This window comes from Pelophylax lessonae, assembly GCF_965119305.1.
Source record: "Pelophylax lessonae genome assembly, chromosome: 3".
NCBI lineage: Eukaryota > Metazoa > Chordata > Amphibia > Anura > Ranidae > Pelophylax > Pelophylax lessonae.
In genome coordinates, this window is record NC_138770.1 from 167,350,497 (window position 1) to 167,377,509 (window position 27,013).

A 27,013-nucleotide genomic window follows, 5' to 3' on the forward strand; every position below is an offset into this window, starting at 1 on the left:
GAGTTCCACCCAAAAGGGGAAGTTCCGCTTTAAACATCCCTCCCCCCCATCCTATGCCATATTTGGCATGTCATTTTGACAGGTACCCGCTCCCACTTCCAGGCCAGATTGCCTAGGTGACGCAACCAGAATTCTCCTCTCCACCTCCCTCCCTGCAATCTTCTAGGACGCGTCACAGGTCCCAGAAGATTGCCCAACAATTTAGAAGGCGCAGCGCGAATTGCGCATGCTTAGTGTTAATGAAGTCACAAGCTGTCACAGCTGGGTGCCTACAGTTGTAATGTTGGCATCGGGGAGAGGAGAGGGAGAGAATCAAGGCTTTGGGGGGGGCCACATCGCTGGATCGCGGGACAGGTGAGTGTGTGTTTATTAAAAATCAGCACCTACGCTTTTTGTAGCTGCTGCCTTTTATTAAACATTAAAAAGACAGAAACTCCGCTTAGGGCTGTGTTCAAACTGTTGCAAATTGGATGCAGGTCTCTCCGCATCCAATTTGCATGACAGCAGACTGTGCCCGGCTCTCAGTGGAGCCGGTTCACACAGCTCCGTGTTGGCTGCGGAGTGGCTTGCAGAAAAGTCCTGTGCGTCTTCTGGTCCATTTCAGGTCCGATTTTATAAAAAAATCCAGACCTGAAATGGTGCACGGGGAGGCACCGGACCCCTGCTGCAAGCCGTTCTGAATTCAGTGTAAATCCAGCCTTAACATGCCCACCCTCTAACAGGAAGCTGGATCGCAGCAGCAAACAAAAAAAAAAGTAAATTGGAGATTTGGAGGAAGCTGAGAGCAATAAAAGGGACTAAGAATTTAAGAATATTTACCTAAATAGAATTTTTATTTTTAAACCAGAGTTTAGTGTCATTTTAACTAAAATCCCAGAGAGAAGACCAATGAATCTGGTACGGTATTAAAACAAATATATTAGGCAGACTTTTCAGTTCCAGTACAGTTACAATTGTTTTTAGTTAGCAATTTAGAGTTGCTCTTTGAACATGAAAATTCTTTTAAATTGATATAAAATGTTGAAATATTCTGCCACTTATAACCACACCCGCTGAAAACAATACACATATGAACTTTCTTACTAACTTTTTTTAGCACTTTCTCCATAAATAATTCACAGTTCTTGCAGACACATCAGACATGTGTACGTTCTTCACCACAAATGGTATTTGATACTGCACCAGAATGACATGTGACTAGGTGCAAGCTGCTAAACGCTCACATTTGTGTGGTCGCAGTATTCATTTCAGTAGACTTTTATTGTTTGTATGGGGGTTCCAGCCACCTTCAGTCAACTGTAGCAAAAACCCACATGTGCCATTTTATAAACGCAATGGGCTTTCCAAGTCAGCTAACCATAAATAGCAACAATTCATTTTTTTTGCTTAAGCTCATACTTCATTGTTAGAGATAAGTGTTATTCATTTGGATTTAGTACACATTCATATCTCTTTATACATCATGGAATTTGTATGTATGAGCTATAAACAGGGTGTTAGTAGTATCAAAATGTCATATGATTATTTGTGGTCCCATGAGACCATAGGCTACCACAAATTGGTCTTCTTTCCACTGTCTTCCCCCCTTTACTTATAAGTTAACTTAAACCTATTATACCTAAAAGCAAACATTTATTATATTGCAGCTTTCCAATTCTTAGATGTGATGACTTCATTTGTTTTCTTTTTTTAGACTTTCTTTCCTCTATTTATATCTGGTGATCCAGCCAGTAAGTCTGTTGCTTTTTAAAAGAACAAGCTCTCTTCCACATGTATCAGTTTACAGGGATGAGGCAAACCATTTAACACTGTGTTGTTTTTTTTTTTTTCTTTTGAGATAAAGGTTTTAAATAAATAAATAAAAGGTGATCATTGTAAGCACCCCAGCTTTTATTTATTTATTTAAAACCTTTATCTCGAAAAGGAAAAATTTAAACAATTTTCTAAGGGGATTTTCTGTGTTTATATGTTTTTATATATAGAATACTTATACTATTACAATACATTACATTACAATACAAAAGTGATATTGTATTATATTTCCCCCTTTTCTTATCAATAATAACTGGAGAGTAGGTTAATCCTTAACCATATAACACAGTAAGTCCTCGTTTAGACGTGCAGTTGGGGGGGGGGGGTGGTAAATATGTACAGTTGAGGTTGAATTAAGAATTCACCTCCCTGGTCTCAGGTAAGTTAATTCTGGTTGGTTACTTCTGGTTAGTGTGCTAATCACTTAAAGAAGAATTGTTAAATACATATAATGTAGTTGGGTTACCTGCCAAAGGATGCATATTTCTATTCACCCAATCTTAAAATGTACACAGCTCTACCACGCATTGAGTCCTGTCTGGCAGGGAGGGAGGCCTTTCTGCTGCAATTAAGTAACTATTACAGGTCCACACAACCCTTGCCTATGACTGGACAGTGAAAAGAGGGGCAGGAGAATGATAAGCTTGTCTCTGTGATTTCCTCTTATCAGCATGAACCTTGCACTGCAACACAACTGATTGGCTTCTTGTACTACCCCCTCCCAGTCTCATCTCTGCTTTACAGTGGTTTGCATGAGGCTAATGTCAAAATCAGGTAATTACAGTACACTGATTGAATGAAAAAATAAATAAATATATATATATATATATATATATATATATATATATATATATATATATATATATATATATATATATACATAATACATATATATATATATATATATATATATACATATATATATATATTAATATATATATGTATATGTATATATATATATATATATATATATATATATATATATATATATATATATATATATCTATATAGATAGATATATACATACATATATGTATATATATATACTGTATATATATATACATATATATATATATATATATATATATATATATATTTATTGAATGAAAAAAAAATGTATGTGTGTATATATATGTATATATATATGTAGCATGTATTGATGGACCCAGGACTGCATTAAATTGTGTCTTTTATATCTGCCTGGAGTTCAGCTTTTTTATTGAATAAGGCTTTATTCCCTGAAGATACACAAATAATGTCATCAAAGGCTGTTTTCAAACCGTTTTCTTTAAGTTTCTTTGATGATCCTTAGGCCCCTTTCACATAGGCTTTCTGATCAATTTTTCAGGTGGACCTGATTGGACGCTCCATTCACCCCCATGGGACATCGGATGTTAGCAGTGACCACTTGACCAAGTGTTAATTAAACTAATTAGTAACCTAGTTGCAGTGCTATTATGAAACAGCATGACAGTTGCAAAAACATGAAGTGCAATTTAAAAGAAAATCCAGGATACAGTTTGATGGTTTTGTTGAGTCATAAGTCAGACCTAGAATCAGTTCCTCAACACATGTCTTCATTATTGAATCACATCCCCGTGACTCCCCAGTCAAGACAGAGAAATTTGAGAAAGGGAATCCTGTATACAGTATGTGTACAAGCCCTGACATGCCATGACATGTTAGGAAAGCCATTATATAGAAACCTTCAGTGATTTCATTGTAGACATTGACAAGATTACTCATAAATCTTGAGGAAGCATCTACTGTCACGGGGCTACGGTGTGATTCATGTCTACCTCACCTTGTGTTTTCTGCAATCGCCATCCTGAATGTAGACATGAATTATACTCGCAACAACACGTGTGGAACATCAGAAGTATGACAAGAGACTACTAGCTGTCTGCTTGAAAAAGTCTTGTGATGGTTCATATGAGCAATAGTCATAGCATCAAAAGGCAATTATTGACGCTTATTTCAGATATGGCATTGGCTAACCTTACTTTATAAATAAACTTCAGAAAAACATGATTATTTTGTAGTTCCAGTGACTTGGAGACACAACTTACCGTAATGCCGGTTCACACTTGTGCGATGCGGGAAGGCTGCGAATTCGCAGCCTGTTCCCGCATCGCAAACGCACATCTGGCAGTTCACACTGCCATATGCGATATGCAGGGGGTGTCAATTAAATGTTAACGACACCCCCAGTTTGATCGCATATAGCAGTGCGATCTGACAGTTCGCGCAGGATCGGATCGCACAAGTGTGAACCACTGTGCGATCCGATTCTGATGCGGCTGAAAAAAAGGGTCCTGTGCGTGTTTGCTGCGGATACAGTGCGAATTTAGCCATACAAAGTGGCTGAATTTGCATCCTCACAGGAGATCGCAAGTTATGAAGGAGCAGTGCACTCCGAATGACATGCGATCTCGCAAGCCGCACATATGTGAACCGGAAATGGGATGACAGTTAAGTTTTTTGTTTGGATAGAGTGGGTAAGGATTAAAGTTCAGTCAGTTTTTTAATGCTCTATCTCATTCAGAGAGATTTCCCTTTACTTTCTTTCTTGATAACCATTATCTTTAGCTAAAAAAAGTGAGGTAAGGCTAGCCATACACTCACAGACTGAAGAAAAGGAATCACTTGACTCCCCCATCCAGCCGTGACTGTCTGAGTACCCGAAGAGTGATTGCACCTGATTGGATGCAGTCACTGTACAGCCAATATTTTCCACCCAGTTCAATTTTTTCAATTGAAGTTTGTTGGTTGTTGCTGACAAGGCAAACCACAACTAGAATGGTGGCCAACTCAGCTGGAAACTTTAGCCAGTTTAAAGCTCTTCACTAGAACACAGACACCAAAGAAACCTGGAAAAATGTATTTTTTTTATCACTGCCATTCTGTGTCCCTGTTGAAGGGATGTTCCTTTACTACTTATCAAGCAATAAAAAGTGGTTCCAGTGCAAGCACCATCTTTTTGAACACATGAGTGAAATTTTATCTAAAGGAGACAGTTTTAACTAAAACAAGTCACGATTGGACGATTTCCTCTATATTCCTATTCTGATGACAACTCAAGTTTTTGTATTTTCTCTTACATCCAGTCCTGGTGACAGTGGTCATCGCGGCAACTAGAGAAGGTGAAAGTGCTCAGCAGGAACTCAGGCAGGAACAAAACTGACTAACCCTTCACTAATTTATCCAAAAAAAGTTTTGCATTTAGATACACTTAAACACCTTAGTACTTATTTAAATTCTGCTACATTGTTCGTAAAATATAACATACATGCATCGTTTTTTTTTTTTGTTGTAAACAAACAATTCTGTAAGTATAGTTTCTTATTTTAGTAGAACTTACCTTTCCCTATATTAGAACAGAGACATATTCCCAGCAAAATAAGAGGTGTAATATGGATAATATTCATTTTCAACCTGGTGTAGAGAGGGCTAGAAGAACTCTGGAGGGAGTCTGGCTTTCAAATGTACAGAAAGGTGACGGGGCTGACTATAAACTGAGAGGTGGCAGGTGGAAATTTACACTTCCTCCTGGTGGGCATCAACCCTCCCCCTGATCTGAAGCCCCTCTAAAGTGGAATGTTTTTTGCAGTGGACAAGTACATATAAGGTAACGGAAACCTCAAACCTCTAAGCCTCCGTTATAGTGGAAAGTTACAGGTTCTCATTCTTTCATCTTGGTTCTGGTTTGGTCTTCCTGTGAGAGTACAATAGAAAGTATGAGTAGTATGTATGTTAACCACTGCTCAAGATAGAAAGTAATGTTTGTATTTAGCATCATAGCTATGAAACAAATTATGATGATCTACCTAACTCAAAATAAATATATATTATATCATATTTTCCAGGATGGCTTGGAATTTTGTGGTTTCACAGTTTATATTAATGATGGACAAAGCCTTTTTTACAGAGATGCTAAATGTCAAGTTGGTTAATGAAGGTTATGACAGTTAAACATATATAATGTATAGTACAGGGTTGATATATCATACAGAGCTGGTAGCTTGTCCTATATAAGAAAAGTACCAACTGTTACTTTCTAGCCCCCCTTTAGCTTAAAGGGCCGTACACATAGGCAGAATATTGGGGGGCATTGGTACTTTCTAATGAATGAAGGTTATGACAGTTAAACATATATAATGTATAGTACAGGGTTGATATATCATACAGAGCTGGTAGCTTGTCCTACATAAGAAAAGTACCAACTCTTACTTTCTAGCCCCCCTTTAGCCTAAAGGGCCGTACACATGGGCAGAATCTTGGGGGGCATTGGTACTTTCTAATGAATGAAGGTTATGACAGTTAAACATATATAATGTATAGTACTGGGTTGATATATCATACAGAGCTGGTAACTTGTCCTACATAAGAAAGGTACCAACTGTTACTTTCTAGACCCCCTTTAGCCTAAAGGACCGTACACATGGGCAGAATATTGGGGGGCATTGGTACTTTCTCTCACATCCAGTCCTGGTGACAGTGGTCATCACGGCAATTAGAGAGGATGAAAGTCCTCAGCACTACTCTGGATCCGGTCAGAGCCGATGTACTAACCATCTGATGTTAGTACAGCGATCTCCCCCGCTGAGCTTTTGTGTTCTGACAGAGGGACAGCTCCCTCACCAGAACACTTCGATCAGTGCTCTCAGCCATTGGCTGAGAGGGCTGATTGGGAGCTGGTTTTCCAGCATGCTAATCAGACAGAAGCCAGCGAAATGGCCGCCTTCTGTTGGACCAACTAAAATACACACAGGCCAAACATTGGCCGGTTCCGACATTCAGCCCATGTGTACGAGGCTTAACCCTTCACTAATCTATCCAACAATAATTTTAAAAAAGTTTTGACTTTAGATACACTTAAAGCGGGGTTCCACTCATTTTTGTGTTTATTAAAAGTCAGCAGCTACAAAAAGTGTAGCTGCTGACTTTTATTAAACACACACTCACATGTTGCATGATCCAGCGATGTGGCCACCCAAAGCCTCGCTCCTCTCCCTCTCCTCCATCATTAGTGTGGACACCTGGCTGTGACAGTTTGCAGCTTCACAGCCAGGTGTGCACTGTGCATGCGCGAGTCGCTATGCGCGTTGTGAATGTCCGGGCAATCTTCTAGGACCTGTGACGTGTCCCAGAAGATTGCAGAGAGCAAGGGGGAGAGGAGAACTTCCGCTCAAGCCACCTAGGTGGACCGAGCAGAAGTGGGAGCGGGTACCTGTCAAATCTGGGTACCCACTCCCCTCCCAAAAAAAATCCCATGCCAAATGTGGCATGTCAGGTGGACAGCAGTATTTAAAGTGGAAGTTCCACTTTTGGGTGGAACTCCACTTTAAATACCTAAGCACTCATTTAAAAATGATACAGAGCTGGTGGCTTGTCCTACACAAGAAAAGTACCAACTGTTACTTTCTAGCCCCCCTTTAGCCTAAAGGGTTTAATATCGGGTGACATCAGCCAGCTCAATAGAAACCAGTCGACATTCGGCCCGTGTGTACAACCGGCCGCTCCCCTGACTTTTAAAAAAGGGGCATGATAGAAAAAGGTCTGCCAATTGGCATCCAATCCAATTCAGCGGGGAATATCACTGTGCTAACATTGCATAGTTAGGACAAGGGCTCCTCCTGAGCTGTCAGGTTTTTTTTCCTTCAACCTTGCTGGGTTGAACGAAATAAAAACGAATGGTGTGAATTTGGTGTAAAGTGCACCTATGCCCTGACAATTGACATTAAACTATTTAAATATTCCTAACAAGCAGTAAAAGAGCTCCGAAAAGCCATCTGACCTCTTTAGCTGTTTTTAATGTGAAGTTATTCATTCTAAAGATCACAACAAAGACTCTAGAGTCTGTTTAAGCAATCTAGGCAAAGATTTAAAAGCATTTACAGGTCATCAATTTAAAGTTAACAGTGAATGATGATCCTAGAATTATTGTTTTCACTCCAACATCTGCAGCGGGAACTAATATGTATGCACAATCTTGGTTTTCATACACATGTGCATTTGTGTTCTTTTTTGTGTGTACATTGGGGCTCTGAAACATATTTTTGTTTTTTATATGTTGTACTGTATATTTTATTCAACTGTAATATTTATTTTCTTTATTGCTATCACAAGACAGCTAACAAACCTCCTGTGTGATAGCAGTGAAGGTCACAGGTCTTTTAGACCCCCTAATGTTAATTCTGCCCCTTGCTGAAGTTGATCAAGCTCAGAGTGTGTGTGATCAGTTTCTTACCTGGCTAGAGTGGCTGGGGTTTGACAGCTCTGAAGCCAGAAGTGCTCAGGGCTGAACATTTCTGGCTTCATACTACCTTCAGAGGAGATCAGCAAATGGATATCCACTGATCTTGCACGACTTTCTCTCCTGAAACCCACCATGGAGGTTATGGGCACCCAGAAGGTATAGGTGAGCCCAGGAAACATGGCAGTGGGGTTCGGGTGGAAGGGGGGTGGCACCTTACTGTACATGTAGAAATAATGAGGGTGGCCTTACAACCCAAATCACTTCTACAATAAAGCCGGAAACTGGAATAAATGTACTAACCCTTGGCTCTAGCATCTAAAATTTTATATGCTGGCACTGTTTCTTCTATAATAGGTAAACCAGCAGCGAAAGGATCAAACATGTAAACTTTTCATATCATCAAAGTGTGATAATATTTTTAAAGCAAATGTTAGAAAAACTGATTGCTGATTATATACAAAGTCTTTATATTCTTGGTGCCCAACCTGCAGTAATCAAATTTATTTATTACAATTACTTCTATAGTGCTAGCAATTTACATCTATATATATTTGTACATTAACATCAGTCCCTGCCCTCAAGGAGATTACAATCTAAGGCCCCTAACATTCATACTAGGGCCAATTTAGACAGGTGTCAACTAACCTAGGCTACCAGCATGTCTGTGAAGTGTGGGAGCAAACAAGAGTACCCAGAATAAACCCACACAGGGAAAGGGAGAACATGAAAACTCTGTGCAGGTAGTGCCGTGGTTGGGATTCAAAGTGGTGGCCCTAGTGCTGCTAAGTGAAAGTGCTAACCACTTGGCTACTATGCTGCTCAATCTAATAGAGACATTCATCATTTTATTCTACACTTTACTCTTTAAAACTCTTACATTTTACTCTTGTAAGCTAAACAAAGTCACACTGTTTATCACATGGTGTAACTTCAGCGTGCCTTTTGCATTCCAGTCATAAAATGTACATCTAACCCTGGTATGAACAGCGGATTAGCAGTCAAGTACATCAAAGGTGAGTTTGTTATCCATTTCTGTGTTTTCCACAGTGTATTCCATGCCTTGAGAGTATATTTAGGTAATGAGTAGAGATGGGCGCAAATTTTCTCAAAAAGTTCGCGGCAGGCCCCATTGACTTTAATGGGAGGCGAACTTTAAAAACCTTTAGGTCATATTTGCAGCCACAAAAGACATACTATCTGTGCACAATTAGTCCCAGCACAATGTCATAACAGAAGTATTGCAATTGCAAAAGTTGCCCTAAATTATTATTTTTTTTTTTTTTACAGCAAAAAATATATATATTTTTTTTCATAAATCAGCCAGAACTGACAGCAGCCTGTAAATACATGTCTAATACATATAGGGTCCATTCACACATCTGTAAAATGGGTCTGCATCCATTCCACAATTTGGCGGAACCTTTACAGACCCATTGATTTTCAATTCCAGTCTGAAAAATTACGCATTCACAGGATAAAGAAGTAAGTGTCATTCCAGGCCCCAAAAATTAGCCCAAATGCGTTTACCTGACAGCTAAGAACGTTGTATTCTGTGGCTGAAGGTACATTAGGCATTCACAGGATACAGAAGTAAGTGTTGGCCAGTATTGGCCACAAAAATTAGCCCACATGGTTTACCTGACAGCTAAGAACGTAGCATTCTGTGGCTGAAGGTACATTAGGCATTCACAGGATACAGAAGTAAGTGTCGGCCAGTATAGGCCCCAAAAATTAGCCCACATGGGTTTACCTGACAGCTAAGAACGTAGTATTTGATGGCTGGAGGTAAATTTTGCATTCACAGGTAACAGAAATAAGTGTTGGCCATGAAAGGCCCCAAAAATGAGCCCACATGCGTTTACCTGACAGCTAAGAACGTTGTATTCTGTGGCTGAAGGTACATTAGGCATTCACAGGATACAGGAGTAAGTGTCGGCCAGTATAGGCCCCAAAAATTAGCCCACATGGGTTTACCTGACAGCTAAGAACGTAGTATTTGATGGCTGGAGGTACATTAGGCATTCACAGGTAACAGAAGTAAGTGTTGGCCATGAAAGGCCCCAAAAATTAGCCCACATAGGTTTACCTGACAGCTAAGAATGTTGTTGAAGGAGAAGGAGAAGGAGAAGAGGCTGGACGGTGAGAGCCTGGAGTGTGGCTTTGTGGCTTCTGATGGTGTTGCTCCCACTGGGCTCAGTGATGGGAGTTCAGGTGCCTTCTTAAGGCGGTCGTCCCTAGGTGAGTGTTGGGCTTACGGCGACTTATGCGTTGACTGCAAAGGCTGCAGATGGCAACACTGTTGTCAACAACGGACACATTAAAAAAAGCCCACACTGCGGAGCCATGTGCTGGCGTCCTGGGAACGCCAGATTTGACTGTACATGGTTGATTCCTCGCTCCTGATACATTTGCAGTCTGCTTTGTACCTCTTGTGCAATGCAAGTTCTGCCTGCCTCTCCTCCCTATCTGCCGGTCCGTCTCTCCCTCTGAACTCCCCTCCTCTTCCTCTCTTATGGGCACCCACGTGACGTCTATAGACACGTTGTCATCATCCATGTCACCTTCCCCACCACTAACATTCGAGATCTCGGAGTAGGCAGCAACAGCGGGGACCAACCTCCTTGGGCTGATCTGGGTACTGTCGTCAGACTGCTGAGTGGCGGCTGTTGCTACCTCCTCTTCCTGATCTGATTCCAACAATGGCTGTGCATCGCAATTGTCTTGTGATGGATCAGAAAATAATTCCAGAGACTCAAGCGGAGGGTATGTGGTGGTGGTGGTGTTTGTGGTGGTGTCTTTGGTAGTGCACACAGCAGAGAGTGAAGAGGGTGCAGATAGAGAGGATGAGGAGGGTGCAGAAAAGGAAGGCTGAGTGAGCCAACCAAGTCTGGTGCGTCCTTTGACGTAATCAAATGCGCCTTCTGAAACTTCACACTTTGGCTCCGGCCTACTGCTCCTGCCCTACCCCTACCACCTCTGCGTAAATGTCTGCCTCTTCCTCTGCTTGTCATGTTCTTAAATTACCCTGTGACAAAAATCTCTAGAGAATCGCAGTATATCTGGAAAAAGATATATAACACCCCTCTTCAATCTGTGGTATTGGAGGGCCACTGGTTTATCACACCAGTTCTACAAATACTTGGCTAGTAACTGTTGTCACTGTGTGTAGCAGAGTTAACACAGCAACAGAGGCCAAATTTTTGCAGGACTAAAATATACTCTTATAAAAGTACACTGTTAAATAACACCCCACTTCAATATGTGGTATTGGGGGGCCACTGGTCTATCACACCAGTTGTTCAAAAAATTGGCCAGAGAGTTTGGCACTGTGTGTATCAGACTTAACACAGCAAAAGAGGCAATATTGTTGCAGGACACAAATACACTTGTAAAAGTATACTCAGATAACACCCCACTTCAATATGTGGTATTGGGGGGCCCCTGGTCTATCACATCAGTTGTTCAAAAAATTGGCCAGAGAGTTTGGCACTGTGTGTATCAGACTTAACACAGCAAAAGAGGCAATATTGTTGCAGGACACAAATACACTTATGAAAGTATACTCAGATAACACCCCACTTCAATATGTGGTATTGGGGGGCCACTGGTCTAACACACCAGTTGTTCAAAAAATTGGCCAGGGAGTTTGGCACTGTGGGTATCAGACTTAACTCAGCAAAAGAGGTAATATTGTTGCAGGACACAAACACACTTGTAAAAGTATACTCAGATAACACCCCACTTCAATATGTGGTATTGGAGGGCCACTGGTCTATCACACCAGTTGCTCAAAAAATTGGCCAGTGAGTTTGGCACTGTGTGTATCAGACTTAACTCAGCAAAAGAGGCAATATTGTTGCAGGATACAAATACACTTGTAAAAGTATACTCAGATAACACCCCACTTCAATATGTGGTATTGGGGGGCCACTGGTCTATCACATCAGTTGTTCAAAAAATTGGCCAGGTTTGGCACTATTTTTAGTATTGCTGCAGCAACGCTCAGTCACCACACCTGTCACAATGCTGCACAGTGCACAATAATACTACTAATCCACTATAATATGCTTTCTACAAAGTATATTATACTGTGGATTACCCCCCCCCCCCCCCTATATAGTGCACTGCACAGCACTACCAAAAAGATTGCAGCCCTTTAAATGACTTTTGTGGACATAGCGATTTGTGTGACTGCTGCCGATCTCGAACTGCCCCTAAAGCACAGACTGGATACCTGTCCCTGACCTGAAAAGAGACTGGACCTATACCGAAATACCAGCCCTTTAAATTAATTTTGTGGACATTAACAGAGCGATTTGTGTGACTGCTGCCGATCTCTTAACTGCCCCTAAAGCACAGACTGGATACCTGTCCCTAACCTGAAAAGATACTAGTAGACATATACTGAAATACCAGTCCTGAAAAGGACTTTTGTGGATCTTAACAGAGCTATTTGTGTCTCTCCCTGATGCATACAGCAGACCTCTCCCTACGCTGGCAAAAAGCAGAATGTGAAATGGCCGACACCTCAGGTCTATTTATAGGGTAGGGGGCATGTCCATGTGCTGAAATGTTTTAATTGGCTGTCCCGTTCCACCTGACGGCTGTGTCATGGGTCAAAGTTCTCCCCAATGTAAACTAATATGGCCGCCACCAACATCGGCAAAAGTCCGCCTTTTCGCGAATTTGCGAACAAGCAAAATTCGCCGCGAACCGACCGCCGGGTGAACCGCAAGTAATGAAGTCAAGTTTATGAACTGTCTCTCTCTGTATTCAAAGCCTATTGCAAAAATCTAGGCCTGTTAAGAACCAATTACCTGGCTGAGAATTGGACAAACCTAGCCCCTAGCCCGTGGAGTTCTTTTGAAATCCATAAATAGCCATAAACTGAAAGTGCTTATATAAACAAACATATTCTCTTAGGCTCGGTTCACATTGAGGCAGCTTCAAAACCACCCGACTCTGAAGCCACCCTGTACAGCGCGACTTCAGCGCGGCTTGCAAATTACTTTTAGAAGTCAATGCAATCTGCTCTGAAGTCGCCCCAAGTAGTGCAGGAACCTTTTTCTAAGTCGGAGCGACTTGTGTCACTCCAATTAGAACGGTTTTATTGCACTAAATGGAGCGTGACTTGTCAGACGACTAAGTTGGCTGACAAGTTGCTCCAGTGTGAACCAAGTCTAAAGGTGAGAAATTAGCTGTCACTGACATCAAGAATGTGATGAATACCACAGTTGTAATAATACATAATAAGTGTCAAATTTAAAAGAAAAAGTGACTAAAAAGTCCCAAAGAAAAAAACTGATGTGATCAGTTAAGTTTTAAGTTCCATATGCCGTGATGAGAACTGAAGCTTCTTAAGATAGTCAAGGTGACACCATCCACGCTAATGCAAGGCTTACCAGAATGCTTGTGCCCCCCTGAGACAAGTGGTCACTAAGTGCCTTTTTATGTAGCACCCTCCTAGGTAGGTGCTAGTGAGAAAGTATAGTTTTGAGCCTTGTCTGCTTACCAGAGGGGCTGCAGGTAAATTTATATAGTTCTCTGCCTACCAGAAAGCAGGATCGGTTAATAAGGTTTGCTCATTGTGCTTAATATGCGATTCATTGTGTCTAGAGAGAGTTTGACACTGGTCCAATAGGGAGGCATGTTGGACAGTGGGAGGAAACCTGATGAATGGATGCATAGGCTTTGATACAGTCCTGGTGATTGACAGAGGGCAGGTCGCCTTAGTGCATTCTGGGATACTGTATAAAACCCAAGAACACATGTGCTGCGAGGTCTTTGACTGGAGAGCAGAGTCCCGGAGGGAGGGGGTGACTGCCTCCTTCTCTGTAGCAGTGGCATGCGGACGCAGGAGGTCATCCTGAGGACCGGAGGAACGAATAGGAGAAGCTGAACCCAGAGGTCCTGGAGAGCTGACTGATTGGGAGACACTGGAGACCCTGGGACCACAGTATCGTGAGTACGGGGATTCCTGTCGAGGGGTCTGACCTGAGGGGGGCCACCCCACACGTAGGATAGTCAGTGAACAGGTGTCAGCAGCGGATAGAAAGAGGATGCTAAATAGAGTGTCCTGAAGATAATTACAAGCTCACCAAGTAATCTTAGGAAAGAGACTTAATTCCCAAAATTCACCTATAGTGGTAGGGTGAATCAACAGCCTGGCTGTACCTGAAGATAGGAGTCCTCAACCATTTGTGCATAGTTAATTTGGAATATCCCACTATTCCCTTCTCCTATCCCTAATTTAAATAAACACAAAACAACCAAATAGCCCTGGACTGATTATTGAAGCAAGCCAAGAAGGAACTAGAAACTGTCATTATTAACCACTTTAGCACTAGCCACTGTGCTGCTACTGCAGCACAGTGGCTCGTTATCGTCTAGCGACGTAGACCTACGTCGCTAGACTCCTCCCCTGTAGGCGGCGCTCGCGTGCCGCCGGAGGCGCGCTCCCGCTGTTTTCATTCACAGCGGGAGTCGGGCCAGGGGAGGAGCGGCGGTGATCGCCGCTGCTCTGCCCCGATCATCGGGGAATCCAGTTTGGAGATCCGCCCGCCTGTGTAAACAGAGCGGGCGGATCTCCTAAGTGACACGGAGTGACAGATCAGAGTGTTCAGCATAGCTGAACATCTGATCTGTCCCTGGCTCACTCAGTCACCTCCCCCCACACATGTTAGTAAGCACCAGGCATACATTAACCCCTCCCTCTCCAATAAAATTAACCCCTTCCCTGCCAGTGTCATTTTTACAGTAACAGTGCATATTTATAGCACTGATTACTGTAGTAATGTCACTGGTACCCCCAAAAGTGTCAAAAATGTCAGTCAAGGGTCCGATCTGTCCGCCGCAATGTCGCAGTCCCGCAAAAAAAATCGCAGATCGCCGCCATTCCGCGTTAAAAAATAAAAAAATGACATAAATCTTTCCCTTAGTTAGTAAACGCAATAACTTTTGCGCAAACCAATCAAAATACGCTTATTGCGATTTTTTTTACCAAACATGGGTAGCAGAAATCAAATTGTCCAAAAATTTTTAAAAAAATTGTTTTTTACATCTTTTTTGGGGGGAATTTCATATAAAAAAATGTTAAAAATATTGTTATTTTTTCAAAATAAACGCTCTTTTTTTGTTTATAGCGCAAAAAGTAAAAATCGCACAGGTGATCAAATACCACCAAAAGAAAGCTCTGTTTGTGGGAAAAAAAGGACGTAAATTTTGTTTGGGTACGGTGTCGCATGACCGCGCAATTGTCAGTTAAATTCGCACAGCGCCGAATCACAAAAAGTGGCCCAGACGTAAGACAGCAAAATGCTCTAGTGGTAAAGTGGTTAAAGGCTGATAACTCAGGGGGACCCGAGAGGTGTATATCTGGCAGTACTTACAGGGGAAAGCCCAAAGAGTACATCAAATGGATAGGACACAGAAACCTCTTTAGTTTGCAGTAGCACTTTAACAATCCAGCTCAACCAGATAGAGTCAGGGTGTAGGGTTGAGCGGACACCTAGATGTCCGTGTTCGACGGGTTCGGCCGAACTTTAAAAAAAAGTCCGGGTCCGTGTCCCGGACTTTTACCGAACTTTTCCCGGACACCGAACCCCATTGAAGTCAATGGGGACCCGAACTTTAAGGCACTAAAATGGCTCTAAAACACCAAAGGAAAGGGCTAGAGTGCTGCAAATGGCAGCAAAACGTAATTAAGAGCATGGCAAGTGCTCTGCAAACAAATGTGGATAGGGAAATAACTTAAAACAACAAAAAAAAACAGAAAAATAAAACAATGTTCTTCTTCATCTCTGAAGGACGAGGCCCATATGGAGTAGGAGGGAGGTTGAGGTGGTGGTGGATGTGGCGGTGACATAGGCGTGCGCACAGGGTGTGCTGGGTGTGCCTGGGCACACCCTAATCACCTAGGGCACATAGCATTGCCAGTGAGGAGATGGGAAAGATCTCCCTGGGACCTGCTCTGCTCTATTTCTCCTTGCCTACAGGTACATGGCCCCGATACATTACTCTCCCTGCTGGCAAACACATGCATGTGTATTTCAACTTTGGGGTGCACACCTTAATGCAATAGGCTGCGCACACCTATGGGCGGTGTAGGTGGAAGCGGCGGTGGAGGAGGACCAGGGCCGGATTAACAGCATCATGGGCTTGGTGCTGAGGATTTTGAAGGGCCTTAAGGGCCGTGCCTTGCCATGCACCCAGAGGAGGAAGGGTGCAGCCATGCATGCCTAATTCAACATGGGATGCTGTCTCTGAAGCCCATAAACACATCCATGCATCGCCAACTGTCCCTCCTTGTCCGGCCTTCACGCTGTGTGGGGAGGTTCTGAGGGTGCTGCCTGGGGAAGCGAGCATAGAAGCCAGACTTCTGTGTTTACAAGTGACAGAAGAGCGGTAACAGTGAATATGGCCAACCCGGGGCCTATATAAAAGGTAGGGGCCTGGAGCTGCAGCTCCAATAGCCCCTACATTAATCTGGCCCTGAGGAGGAGGACGAGGTAGCCAACACTGCTTCTTTTCAAAACTTTTAAATGAGGGTACACCCCAAAAGAGTGAGAAAGAGCAAAAATGGAACAATGGGTGGGTAAGGTCGGTATCCATTGCTATTCTGCATAAGGTACGGAAAAGTCCCGTGGGATCCATGCCTGGTTCATTTTAATGAACGTGAGCTTGTCCACATTGTCTCTGGACAGGCGGCTGCGCTTGTCTGTTATAACGCCCCCAGCCGTGCTAAATACCCGTTCAGATAATACACTGGCTGCAGGGCACGCCAGCACCTCCAAGGCGTAAAGGGCAAGCTCAGGCCATGTGCCCAATTTGGAGACCCAGAAGTTGAAGGGGGCAGACCCGTCATTCACTACATGTAGGCGTGTGCACACATACTGCTCCACCATGTTGGTAAAATGCTGCCTCCTGCTAAGACGTTCCATCTGAGCTGCTGGTGCTGCTGTTTGTTGTGGCGTGCTGACAAAGCTTTTCCACATTTCGGCCATGCTAACCCTGCCTTCTGAGGTGCTGGCGGTGCCCTGGTTGCGTTGGCGACCTCCTCCTCCTCCTCCTCTGCCTTGTGCTTCCACTGTGGCCCCGCTGTCAGATGGGAATGCCAGCAGCATGGCGTCTACCAGCGTGCGCTTGTACTCGCGCATCTTGCGATCGCGCTCCAGTGAGTGAATTAAGGACGGTACGTTGTCCTTGTAACGGGGATCCAGCAGCGTGGCCACCCAGTAATCAGCACAAGTTAGAATGTGGGCAACTCGGCGGTCGTTGTGGAGACACTGCAGCATGTAATCGCTCATGTGTGCCAGGCTGCCCAGAGGCGACGAAAGGCTGTCCTCTGTGGGAGGTGTATCGTCCGTGTCCTCTGTATCCCCCCAGCCACGCACCAGTGATGGCCATGAGCTGGCCTGGGTGCCACCCTGCTGTGAACATGGTTCCATCTCCTCCTCCAGCTCCTCCTCCTCCTCATCCTCCTCATCCTCCAGAACTGTGCCCCTGCTGGACAATTGTGTCCCTGGCGTTTGTGTGTGCAGGAACCCACCCTCGGAGCCCCTTGCGAATGACTGCCCTGAAAGCCTTTGAAATGTTACCTCTTCATCCTCCTCCTCCTCCTCCTCATCCTGTGCCACATCCTCTTCCATCATCGCCCAAATTGTTTTTTCAAGGAGGCATAGAAGTGGGATAGTTAAGCTGAGAATGGCGTCATTGCCACTGGCCATGTTGGTGGAGTACCCAAAACAGCGCAACAAGGCACAATATATGCAAATGTCAAATATGCAAACTATGCCGCAATTTAATGTTTTTTACACCAAAAGGGTGTGTATTGAATAGCGGAATAGGATAAAAAACTGTGTATCTCACACGTACAAACACAGACTAGGCCCGATTAAATTTTTTCCTACCCTAAAGGGAGGATGAGGAAGAGGAGTATGGAACATGCAGCACCCTCAAATCTTCAGAAGTATGAGATGAACCCCAAAAACTTGGAAAGGTGGATCTCTCTCACACGTACCAACACAGACTATCCCCCAATTTAACTGATCCCCAAAGGTTTTTGATTAAATAGCGGAATAGAAAATATGATCCAAAAAAAGTGTATGTATATCACACGTACACAACCACACTAGGCCCCAATTACTATTGTTTGTACCCCTAAAAGGCTAGATGAGGAGTAGGGGGGGTATGGAACAGGCAGCACCCTCAAACCTTCAGAAGTATGAGATGAACCCCAACAACTTGGAAAGGTGGATCTCTCTCACACGTACCAACACAGACTATCCCCCAATTTAACTGATCCCCAAAGGTTTTTGATTAAATAGCGGAATAGAAAATATGATCCAAAAAAAGTGTATGTATATCACACGTACACAACCACACTAGGCCCCAATTACTATTGTTTGTACCCCTAAAAGGCTAGATGAGGAGTAGGGGGGTATGGAACAGGCAGCACCCTCAAACCTTCAGAAGTATGAGATGAACCCCAACAACTTGGAAAGGTGGATCTCTCTCACACGTACCAACACAGACTATCCCCCAATTTAACTGATCCCCAAAGGTTTTTGATTAAATAGCGGAATAGAAAATATGATCCAAAAAAAGTGTATGTATATCACACGTACACAACCACACTGGGCCCCAATTACTATTGTTTGTACCCCTAAAAGGCTAGATGAGGAGTAGGGGGAGTATGGAACAGGCAGCACCCTCAAACCTTCAGAAGTATGAGATGAACCCCAACAACTTGGAAAGGTGGATCTCTCTCACACGTACCAACACAGACTATCCCCCAATTTAACTGATCCCCAAAGGTTTTTGATTAAATAGCGGAATAGAAAATATGATCCAAAAAAAGTGTATGTATATCACACGTACACAACCACACTAGGCCCCAATTACTATTGTTTGTACCCCTAAAAGGCTAGATGAGGAGTAGGGGGGGTATGGAACAGGCAGCACCCTCAAACCTTCAGAAGTATGAGATGAACCCCAACAACTTGGAAAGGTGGATCTCTCTCACACGTACCAACACAGACTATCCCCCAATTTAACTGATCCCCAAAGGTTTTTGATTAAATAGCGGAATAGAAAATATGATCCAAAAAAAGTGTATGTATATCACACGTACACAACCACACTAGGCCCCAATTACTATTGTTTGTACCCCTAAAAGGCTAGGAGTAGGGGGAGTATGGAACAGGCAGCACCCTCAAACCTTCAGAAGTATGAGATGAACCCCAACAACTTGGAAAGGTGGATCTCTCTCACACGTACCAACACAGACTATCCCCCAATTTAACTGATCCCCAAAGGTTTTTGATTAAATAGCGGAATAGAAAATATGATCCAAAAAAAGTGTATGTATATCACACGTACACAACCACACTAGGCCCCAATTACTATTGTTTGTACCCCTAAAAGGCTAGATGAGGAGTAGGGGGGGTATGGAACAGGCAGCACCCTCAAACCTTCAGAAGTATGAGATGAACCCCAACAACTTGGAAAGGTGGATCTCTCTCACACGTACCAACACAGACTATCCCCCAATTTAACTGATCCCCAAAGGTTTTTGATTAAATAGCGGAATAGAAAATATGATCCAAAAAAAGTGTATGTATATCACACGTACACAACCACACTGGGCCCCAATTACTATTGTTTGTACCCCTAAAAGGCTAGATGAGGAGTAGGGGGAGTATGGAACAGGCAGCACCCTCAAACCTTCAGAAGTATGAGATGAACCCCAACAACTTGGAAAGGTGGATCTCTCTCACACGTACCAACACAGACTATCCCCCAATTTAACTGATCCCCAAAGGTTTTTGATTAAATAGCGGAATAGAAAATATGATCCAAAAAAAGTGTATGTATATCACACGTACACAACCACACTAGGCCCCAATTACTATTGTTTGTACCCCTAAAAGGCTAGATGAGGAGTAGGGGGGGTATGGAACAGGCAGCACCCTCAAACCTTCAGAAGTATGAGATGAACCCCAACAACTTGGAAAGGTGGATCTCTCTCACACGTACCAACACAGACTATCCCCCAATTTAACTGATCCCCAAAGGTTTTTGATTAAATAGCGGAATAGAAAATATGATCCAAAAAAAGTGTATGTATATCACACGTACACAACCACACTAGGCCCCAATTACTATTGTTTGTACCCCTAAAAGGCTAGGAGTAGGGGGAGTATGGAACAGGCAGCACCCTCAAACCTTCAGAAGTATGAGATGAACCCCAACAACTTGGAAAGGTGGATCTCTCTCACACGTACCAACACAGACTATCCCCCAATTTAACTGATCCCCAAAGGTTTTTGATTAAATAGCGGAATAGAAAATATGATCCAAAAAAAGTGTATGTATATCACACGTACACAACCACACTAGGCCCCAATTACTATTGTTTGTACCCCTAAAAGGCTAGATGAGGAGTAGGGGGGGTATGGAACAGGCAGCACCCTCAAACCTTCAGAAGTATGAGATGAACCCCAACAACTTGGAAAGGTGGATCTCTCTCACACGTACCAACACAGACTATCCCCCAATTTAACTGATCCCCAAAGGTTTTTGATTAAATAGCGGAATAGAAAATATGATCCAAAAAAAGTGTATGTATATCACACGTACACAACCACACTAGGCCCCAATTACTATTGTTTGTACCCCTAAAAGGCTAGATGAGGAGTAGGGGGAGTATGGAACAGGCAGCACCCTCAAATCTTCAGAAGTATGAGATTGTGTTCACTGTACCCCACAAAGATTGAGTTCACTGCACCCCACAATGATTGTGTTCACTGCACCCCACAAAGATTGTGTTCACTGCACCTCACAAAGATTGTGTTCACTGTACCCCCCAAAGATTGTGTTCACTGCACCCCACAAAGATTCTGTTCACTGTACCCCACAAAGATTGTGTTCACTGCACCCTAAAAGGATGTTGTTCACTGCACCCCACAAAGATTGTGTTCACTGCACCCTAAAAGGATGTTGTTCACTGCACCCCAAAAAGATTGTGTTCACTGCACCCCACAAAGATTCTGTTCACTGTACCCCACAAAGATTGTGTTCACTGCACCCCAAAAGATTGTGTTCACTGTACCCCCCCAAAGATTGTGTTCACTGCACCCCACAAAGATTCTGTTCACTGCACCCCACAAAGGATTTTGTTCACTGCACCCCAAAAAGATTGTGTTCACTGCACCCCAAAAAGGATTTTGATCACTGCACCCCAAAAAGGATGTTGTTCACTGCACCCCAAAAATGATTTTGTTCACTCCACCCCAAAAAGATTGTGTTCACTGCACCCCACAAAGATTGTGTTCACTGCACCCCAAAAAGATTGTGTTCACTGTACCCCCCAAAGATTGTGTTCACTGCACCCCACAAAGATTCTGTTCACTGTACCCCACAAAGATTGTGTTCACTGCACCCCAAAAAGATTGTGTTCACTGCACCCCAAAAAGGATGTTGTTCACTGCACCCCAAAAAGGATGTTGTTCACTCCACCCCAAAAAGATTGTGTTCACTGCACCCCACAAAGATTGTGTTCACTGCACCCCAAAAAGATTGTGTTCACTGCACCCCAAAAATGATTTTGTTCACTGCACCCCAAAAAGGATTTTGTTCACTGCACCCCAAAAAGGATGTTGTTCACTCCACCCCAAAAAGATTGTGTTCACTGCACCCCAAAAAGATTGTGTTCACTGCACCCCACAAAGGATTTTGTTCACTGCACCCCAAAAAGATTGTGTTCACTGCACCCCAAAAAGGATGTTGTTCACTGCACCCCAAAAAGGATTTTGTTCACTGCACCCCAAAAAGATTGTGTTCACTGCACCCCACAAAGGATTTTGTTCACTGCACCCCACAAAGATTGTGTTCACTGCACACCAAAAAGGATTGTGTTCACTGCACCCCAAAAAGATTTTGTTCACTGCACCCCAAAAAGATTGTGTTCACTGCAGCCCAAAAAGATTGTGTTCACTGCAGCCCAAAAAGATTGTGTTCACTGCAGCCCAAAAAGATTGTGTTCACTGCAGCCCAAAAAGATTGTGTTCACTGCAGCTCACACACAGAAAAATGGATGTGGATCACTGACACCTGCCTATCTCCAATCCCACACCACACAGCAATATCGATTGTAGTTTGTAGAACACAGTTTCCCTAAAATTCAGCAGACTCTGTCCCTAACAGGATTGAGAAGAGATCGTAGATCAGGATTGAGTGCAGATTCACCCCACCCCCCACACAGCAATATCGATTGTAGTTTGTAGAAGACACTGACCCTATAATTCAGCAGACTCTATCCCTAAAATGCCTACAACTCGCCCTGCCTAAACACTCCGACCTGTCCCTCAATTCTATCCGGACACAAATGGTTTTTTCCTGCCTATCTTTCCCTAATCAGCAGCCAGCACATTGATGTGTGCTCTGTCCCTTAGCTAAGCAGCAGAATGACGCTGCTGCGGCGGCTGCCTCGAACTTATAAAGACTTGGTCACATGCTTCAGACGGCCAATCACAGCTACTAAGACATTTGCAGGCATGGCTGGGATGGCTTAAGGCACACCAGTTAAACGATTGTTGATTGGCTGTTGAAAGCCCGCCATGAAAAGAGCGCCAAAGCATGCAAAACCCGGAAATAAAACGACCGAACACGGATTTTTACCCGAACATACAGTAAAGTGTCCGTGTCCGTGTTCGGGTAAAAAAAATCCAATTATTCGGTACGAACACGAATAATACAGTCCGTGTTCGCTCAACACTATCAGGGTGTATATTCGGAACCATATAATAAAGAAAATGCGCCACACAGTGTAAAACAGCATAGTTCAATTAATGATTAAAATTGCACTTACATCATAAGCAGATAGAGAAGTGTATACCTAAAAATGTGGAAAGAAGGGCTTCCTCCAGGAACAAATAATGGCCGACGGCCACACGTGGTAGCGTGTGTGCATGGCTCGGCGGACTTTGTCTGGTTGAGCTGGACTCTTATTGCTATCAGTGACATTGTGACAGTAGTCACCGTCACTGGGAGTGAAAGACAATAATATTTACCCACAATATCCCTTAAGAGATCTATGATACATTAATTACACTGTGTCAGAATGATGGACTATTGTTGACCGTTGCCATGAAATCTGTGATTTGTGCATACTCAGGGCGTTGCTTAGATGTGGATTCCAGGTGCTTCAATGTGGGAGATGGACAATCTGCTACTGAGGTCTTCTGCTATTGTCTGTTTAATAAGGTGTTCTGTGTTTATACTTAGGATAATGTGTAATGTTCTTTGTTTTAGCCTTGTTGCAGTGCTGAGTTAATTAGCATGTTAAATATAACATTGTCTAGGTCTGGATTCCCATTCACCTATTGTTTCTGTCCAGATAGCTAGGTAATTAGCTCAGGTTAACTATATTTCTGTGTACAATTTAATCTGCATATGATAATGTAATCAGGCTCACCTGACCTGGTGTGGTACATATATATATTGTGTGAGTTGTTCAATAAAAGTTCCTGTTGTACCCTGATGTTTGGGTATGCGATTGCTGTGATGCTTTATTCTTCTTCTTTGCTCGTTAGGATTTTGGGAACGATCGCCACAGCGCTCCAGGTAAAAAGGGCTATAGTCACAAAGTCCCTAACTGGTTCAGGAGTGTCTGGAAGAATGGGTATTTGGGATACCAGCATTCTTTACACGGCTGATATCTCACCTTTAGAGGATTTTTTTTTATCAAAGCGTGCACTGTTTTGATTTATTTTATGTTGAAGCCTAATATCAGGGTACAGTGTTGAACTGCTATTTTTATATTATTTCACCCAAAGCATGGATTTTTTATTTTAAGTTTGAATAAACTGAAAGTGGCAAATGTTCCTTTGCCTATATTGTAGTAGCGGTGCCTGTCTCTCACAATGCAGAAAACTCATGGTCCTGGGCTGACTAATGTTGGCTGGAGAATGAGAAGGGGAAGGGAGCATTTGGGCATGGGAAATTGCCAAGGGGAAAAGGAAAATACTGAAATTCCAAGCTATTATTAAGTAAAGTCAGTACTGTGTGAGAACACAGCTGCTAATGCAGTGGCAGTCCAATAGTAAATACTGAGAACCCCCATTGCGGGCCACACAATAGCTTTGTTTTTTACTTTTTTTCATTTATATAATCTTTATTTAAGACAAAGTATCATGTCACATCAACGTTTTCAATAATGCAAACACATAAGTTTCAAGGACACGTATAAAATGTGAGGTACAAGTAGTAAACAAGAGAATAAAAGGAAGAAGAACAGTTGTATGACAGAGTAATAATGGAGCTCTCTCTTCCTCTCTTCAAGGAATTGGGGTTGCCCCCTTGAGTCTGTCACCAACTACTGTGTAAATATGTGAATCCAGCAGCACTAGGCCAACATATGCTAATGAGAGTTTTAAATGAACTATAGAGTGGCCTGGCCGGCCCAGATGCTAGGGAAGGGGGGCAAATGTGCCTCCATCCAATCTCCCCCAGTACACCAACAGCACCAGTGCCACCCTGAGGCCTAATATAAACCCTGAAGGGAAGAAGCAGTGCCACCCTCAGGAGAGGAGGCCTCCCCCTCAGGTTGCCAAAAAACGAGAAACGTATTCAAAGGAAAAAGGAGAAAGAGAAAGGAAAGAAAAAGAAGGAGTAGGAACGTATCATAGTTCTCGCAACCAGTGCTCTTGCCCACACCAAGCCCAACATCCTATAGGGAAGAAAATTGCATACAACGAGTCGTGTCTACCACTATTAAATGACCCTCGTCTTACTTCTGATGAGGCTGGGTACGTTGCCTAAGAGATGGTTCTGCCAATTCCAACAATGCCAGATCTAAACTGGAAGACACCTGTCTGGGGTCACAAATGTAATCCTTCCAAGGCGACCAAATGCTGGAGAAGCGTTCACGGTTACCTTTATAAGTCGCTATCCAATACACTGCTTCCCCCATATCATTAACCTTGCTAATCCACTGCTCTCGCTTCCAATATATTGGGAGCAAACGCTTGGCTGAGTTTAGTAGATGGGGCAATGCACTCTTCTTATACTGGCTAATTGGTATAGGAGGGACATGCAAGAGAAAATTAACAGGGGGAAGAGGGGTGTCCAGACCTAGGATGTCTTTTATCTGAGACCAAATGTCAGCCCAAAAGGGCTTAATCACAGGACAATCCCACCACATATGTAATAGCTTACCTCGGTGGCCACAGCCTCTCTAGCATTGTTCAGAAGTAGATAGATAGATTCATGCTAGATCAGCAGGCACCCGGTACCAGCATGACAAAATCGTATAGTTTGTTTCCTGTGTATTGGAATCAACAGAGATTGAATGAGTCAGCTGGTACAGGTGGGTCAGCTGAGCAGCAGTAAACTCAAGCCTGAGGTCCCTTTCCCAGACCCGTATATACGCTGGTTTAGCTTCAGAAGTGGCAGAACCCTGCAGTTCATACAATTCAGAGACCATATGTGGTATCTACTCCTCTGCTATAAAAAGGCATTTAAAAGGTGTAAGGGAAGAAATGTCCCTTATGGAGCAGTCATGGACTTCGAAAAAGTGGTGGAATTGCCTGTACCTCCAGAAATCCATATGGGAACCTCCGTGTCGGGCTTTCAAAGTCTCAAAAGTCGGCAACTTACAGTTCCTCAGGAGCTTACCACAACTGGCATTACCATCATCCACCCACAGCCCAAAAACCCCCTTTGTTCCCAGGGAGGAAGCCACAGGAACCCTCCAAGCGGGGCTAGCGGGGACACAGGAGGAGTCAGGTTTAATATTTGATTAATACGATCCCAAACCACAAGATCATGGGTTGTCAAAGGAGAAGAAGTATTTGACAGCCCCCTGTGCTCCCGAGACAACCATAGGGCATAGGATCAATTCCTGCCTGCCATGTAATTCTCCATAGAGACCCACAGCTTAGTGTAAGTGTGGACCTGCCAGTTTAGGATCTTCTGACAGACAAAAGCCCTGTAGTATCTCTGTATGTTCAGGACACCCAAGCCACCTGCGTGTTTTGGGCGCCTCAGCACTCTCAGAGCAATACGTGATTTTCGTGTTTCCAGACAAACCCAGACAGCGTGCTAGGCAATTAAGTGAAGAAACCTCTGGGCAAGGGCACAGGAATCATCTGCAAGAAGAAGAATGCTCTAAGAAGAATATTCATCATTTTTATAATATTTACACGCCCCAGCCAGGTGAAAGCAGTTTTGTTCCATTATGCTGAATCCCTTCTAACCGCAGCAAGCAATGGGGGAAAATTGATAGCGTATAGGGTATCAATACAATCCGTGAGCTGAATGCCCAGATACTTTAAGAAAGACTTGGCCCAGGTAAAGGGGAAAGCAGCATGAAGGTTACCTGCCAGAGAAAGGGGAAATTGAATGGGAAGGATTTCCAATTTTGCTAAATTGATTTTGAAATTGGAAAGCGTTCCAAAAATGCATCAGATTGGGCAGTAAAATCAATGGCTCTGTAAGGTGGAATAACACATCATCAGCTTATGCTGACAGTTTGTGTTCAGCATTATCGACCCTCAATCCCTTAATGTCCGTATTCGCTCGCATTTTGCGTAATAGAGGGTCAAGTACCAAAGAGAAAAGGAGGGGAGAACTTGATCCTGATCAGTTCCTGATCGAGAACCTGGAGGAAAAAAGTCCATTAACCTTGACCTTAGTACTTGGGGCGGAATATAAAGCCACAATCCATGTAAACATATTGGGACCTAACCGCAGAGTCTCCAACACCGCATGAAGGTAGGACCAATCAACTGGATCACACGCTTTTTCTGCGTCTGTTGACAAAATTATGTAGGGTAAAGGATCCTGACAGTTATGGGCCCAGTGAATGAGTTGTATCGCTCTAATGGATAATATGGGGCATATGGGGCGTAAGATGTTTCAATCTGTTCGCTAAAATTTATG

The 27,013-nt window shown here is 43.3% G+C and overlaps 1 protein-coding gene across 1 annotated transcript in view; it reads right to left on the bottom strand.

The window, feature by feature from the left end:
- The window catches only part of LOC309549617 (lymphotactin-like), a 9,596-nt gene extending 4,210 nt beyond the window's left edge, over positions 1-5,386 (bottom strand). Inside the window, exon 1 of the mRNA XM_082249998.1 lies at positions 5,174-5,386. Within this exon, the coding sequence (XP_082106124.1) occupies positions 5,174-5,240 (67 nt within the window). The 5' untranslated portion in view covers positions 5,241-5,386. The remainder of the gene's footprint in view (positions 1-5,173) is intronic.
- Positions 5,387-27,013: the final 21,627 nt, after the last annotated feature.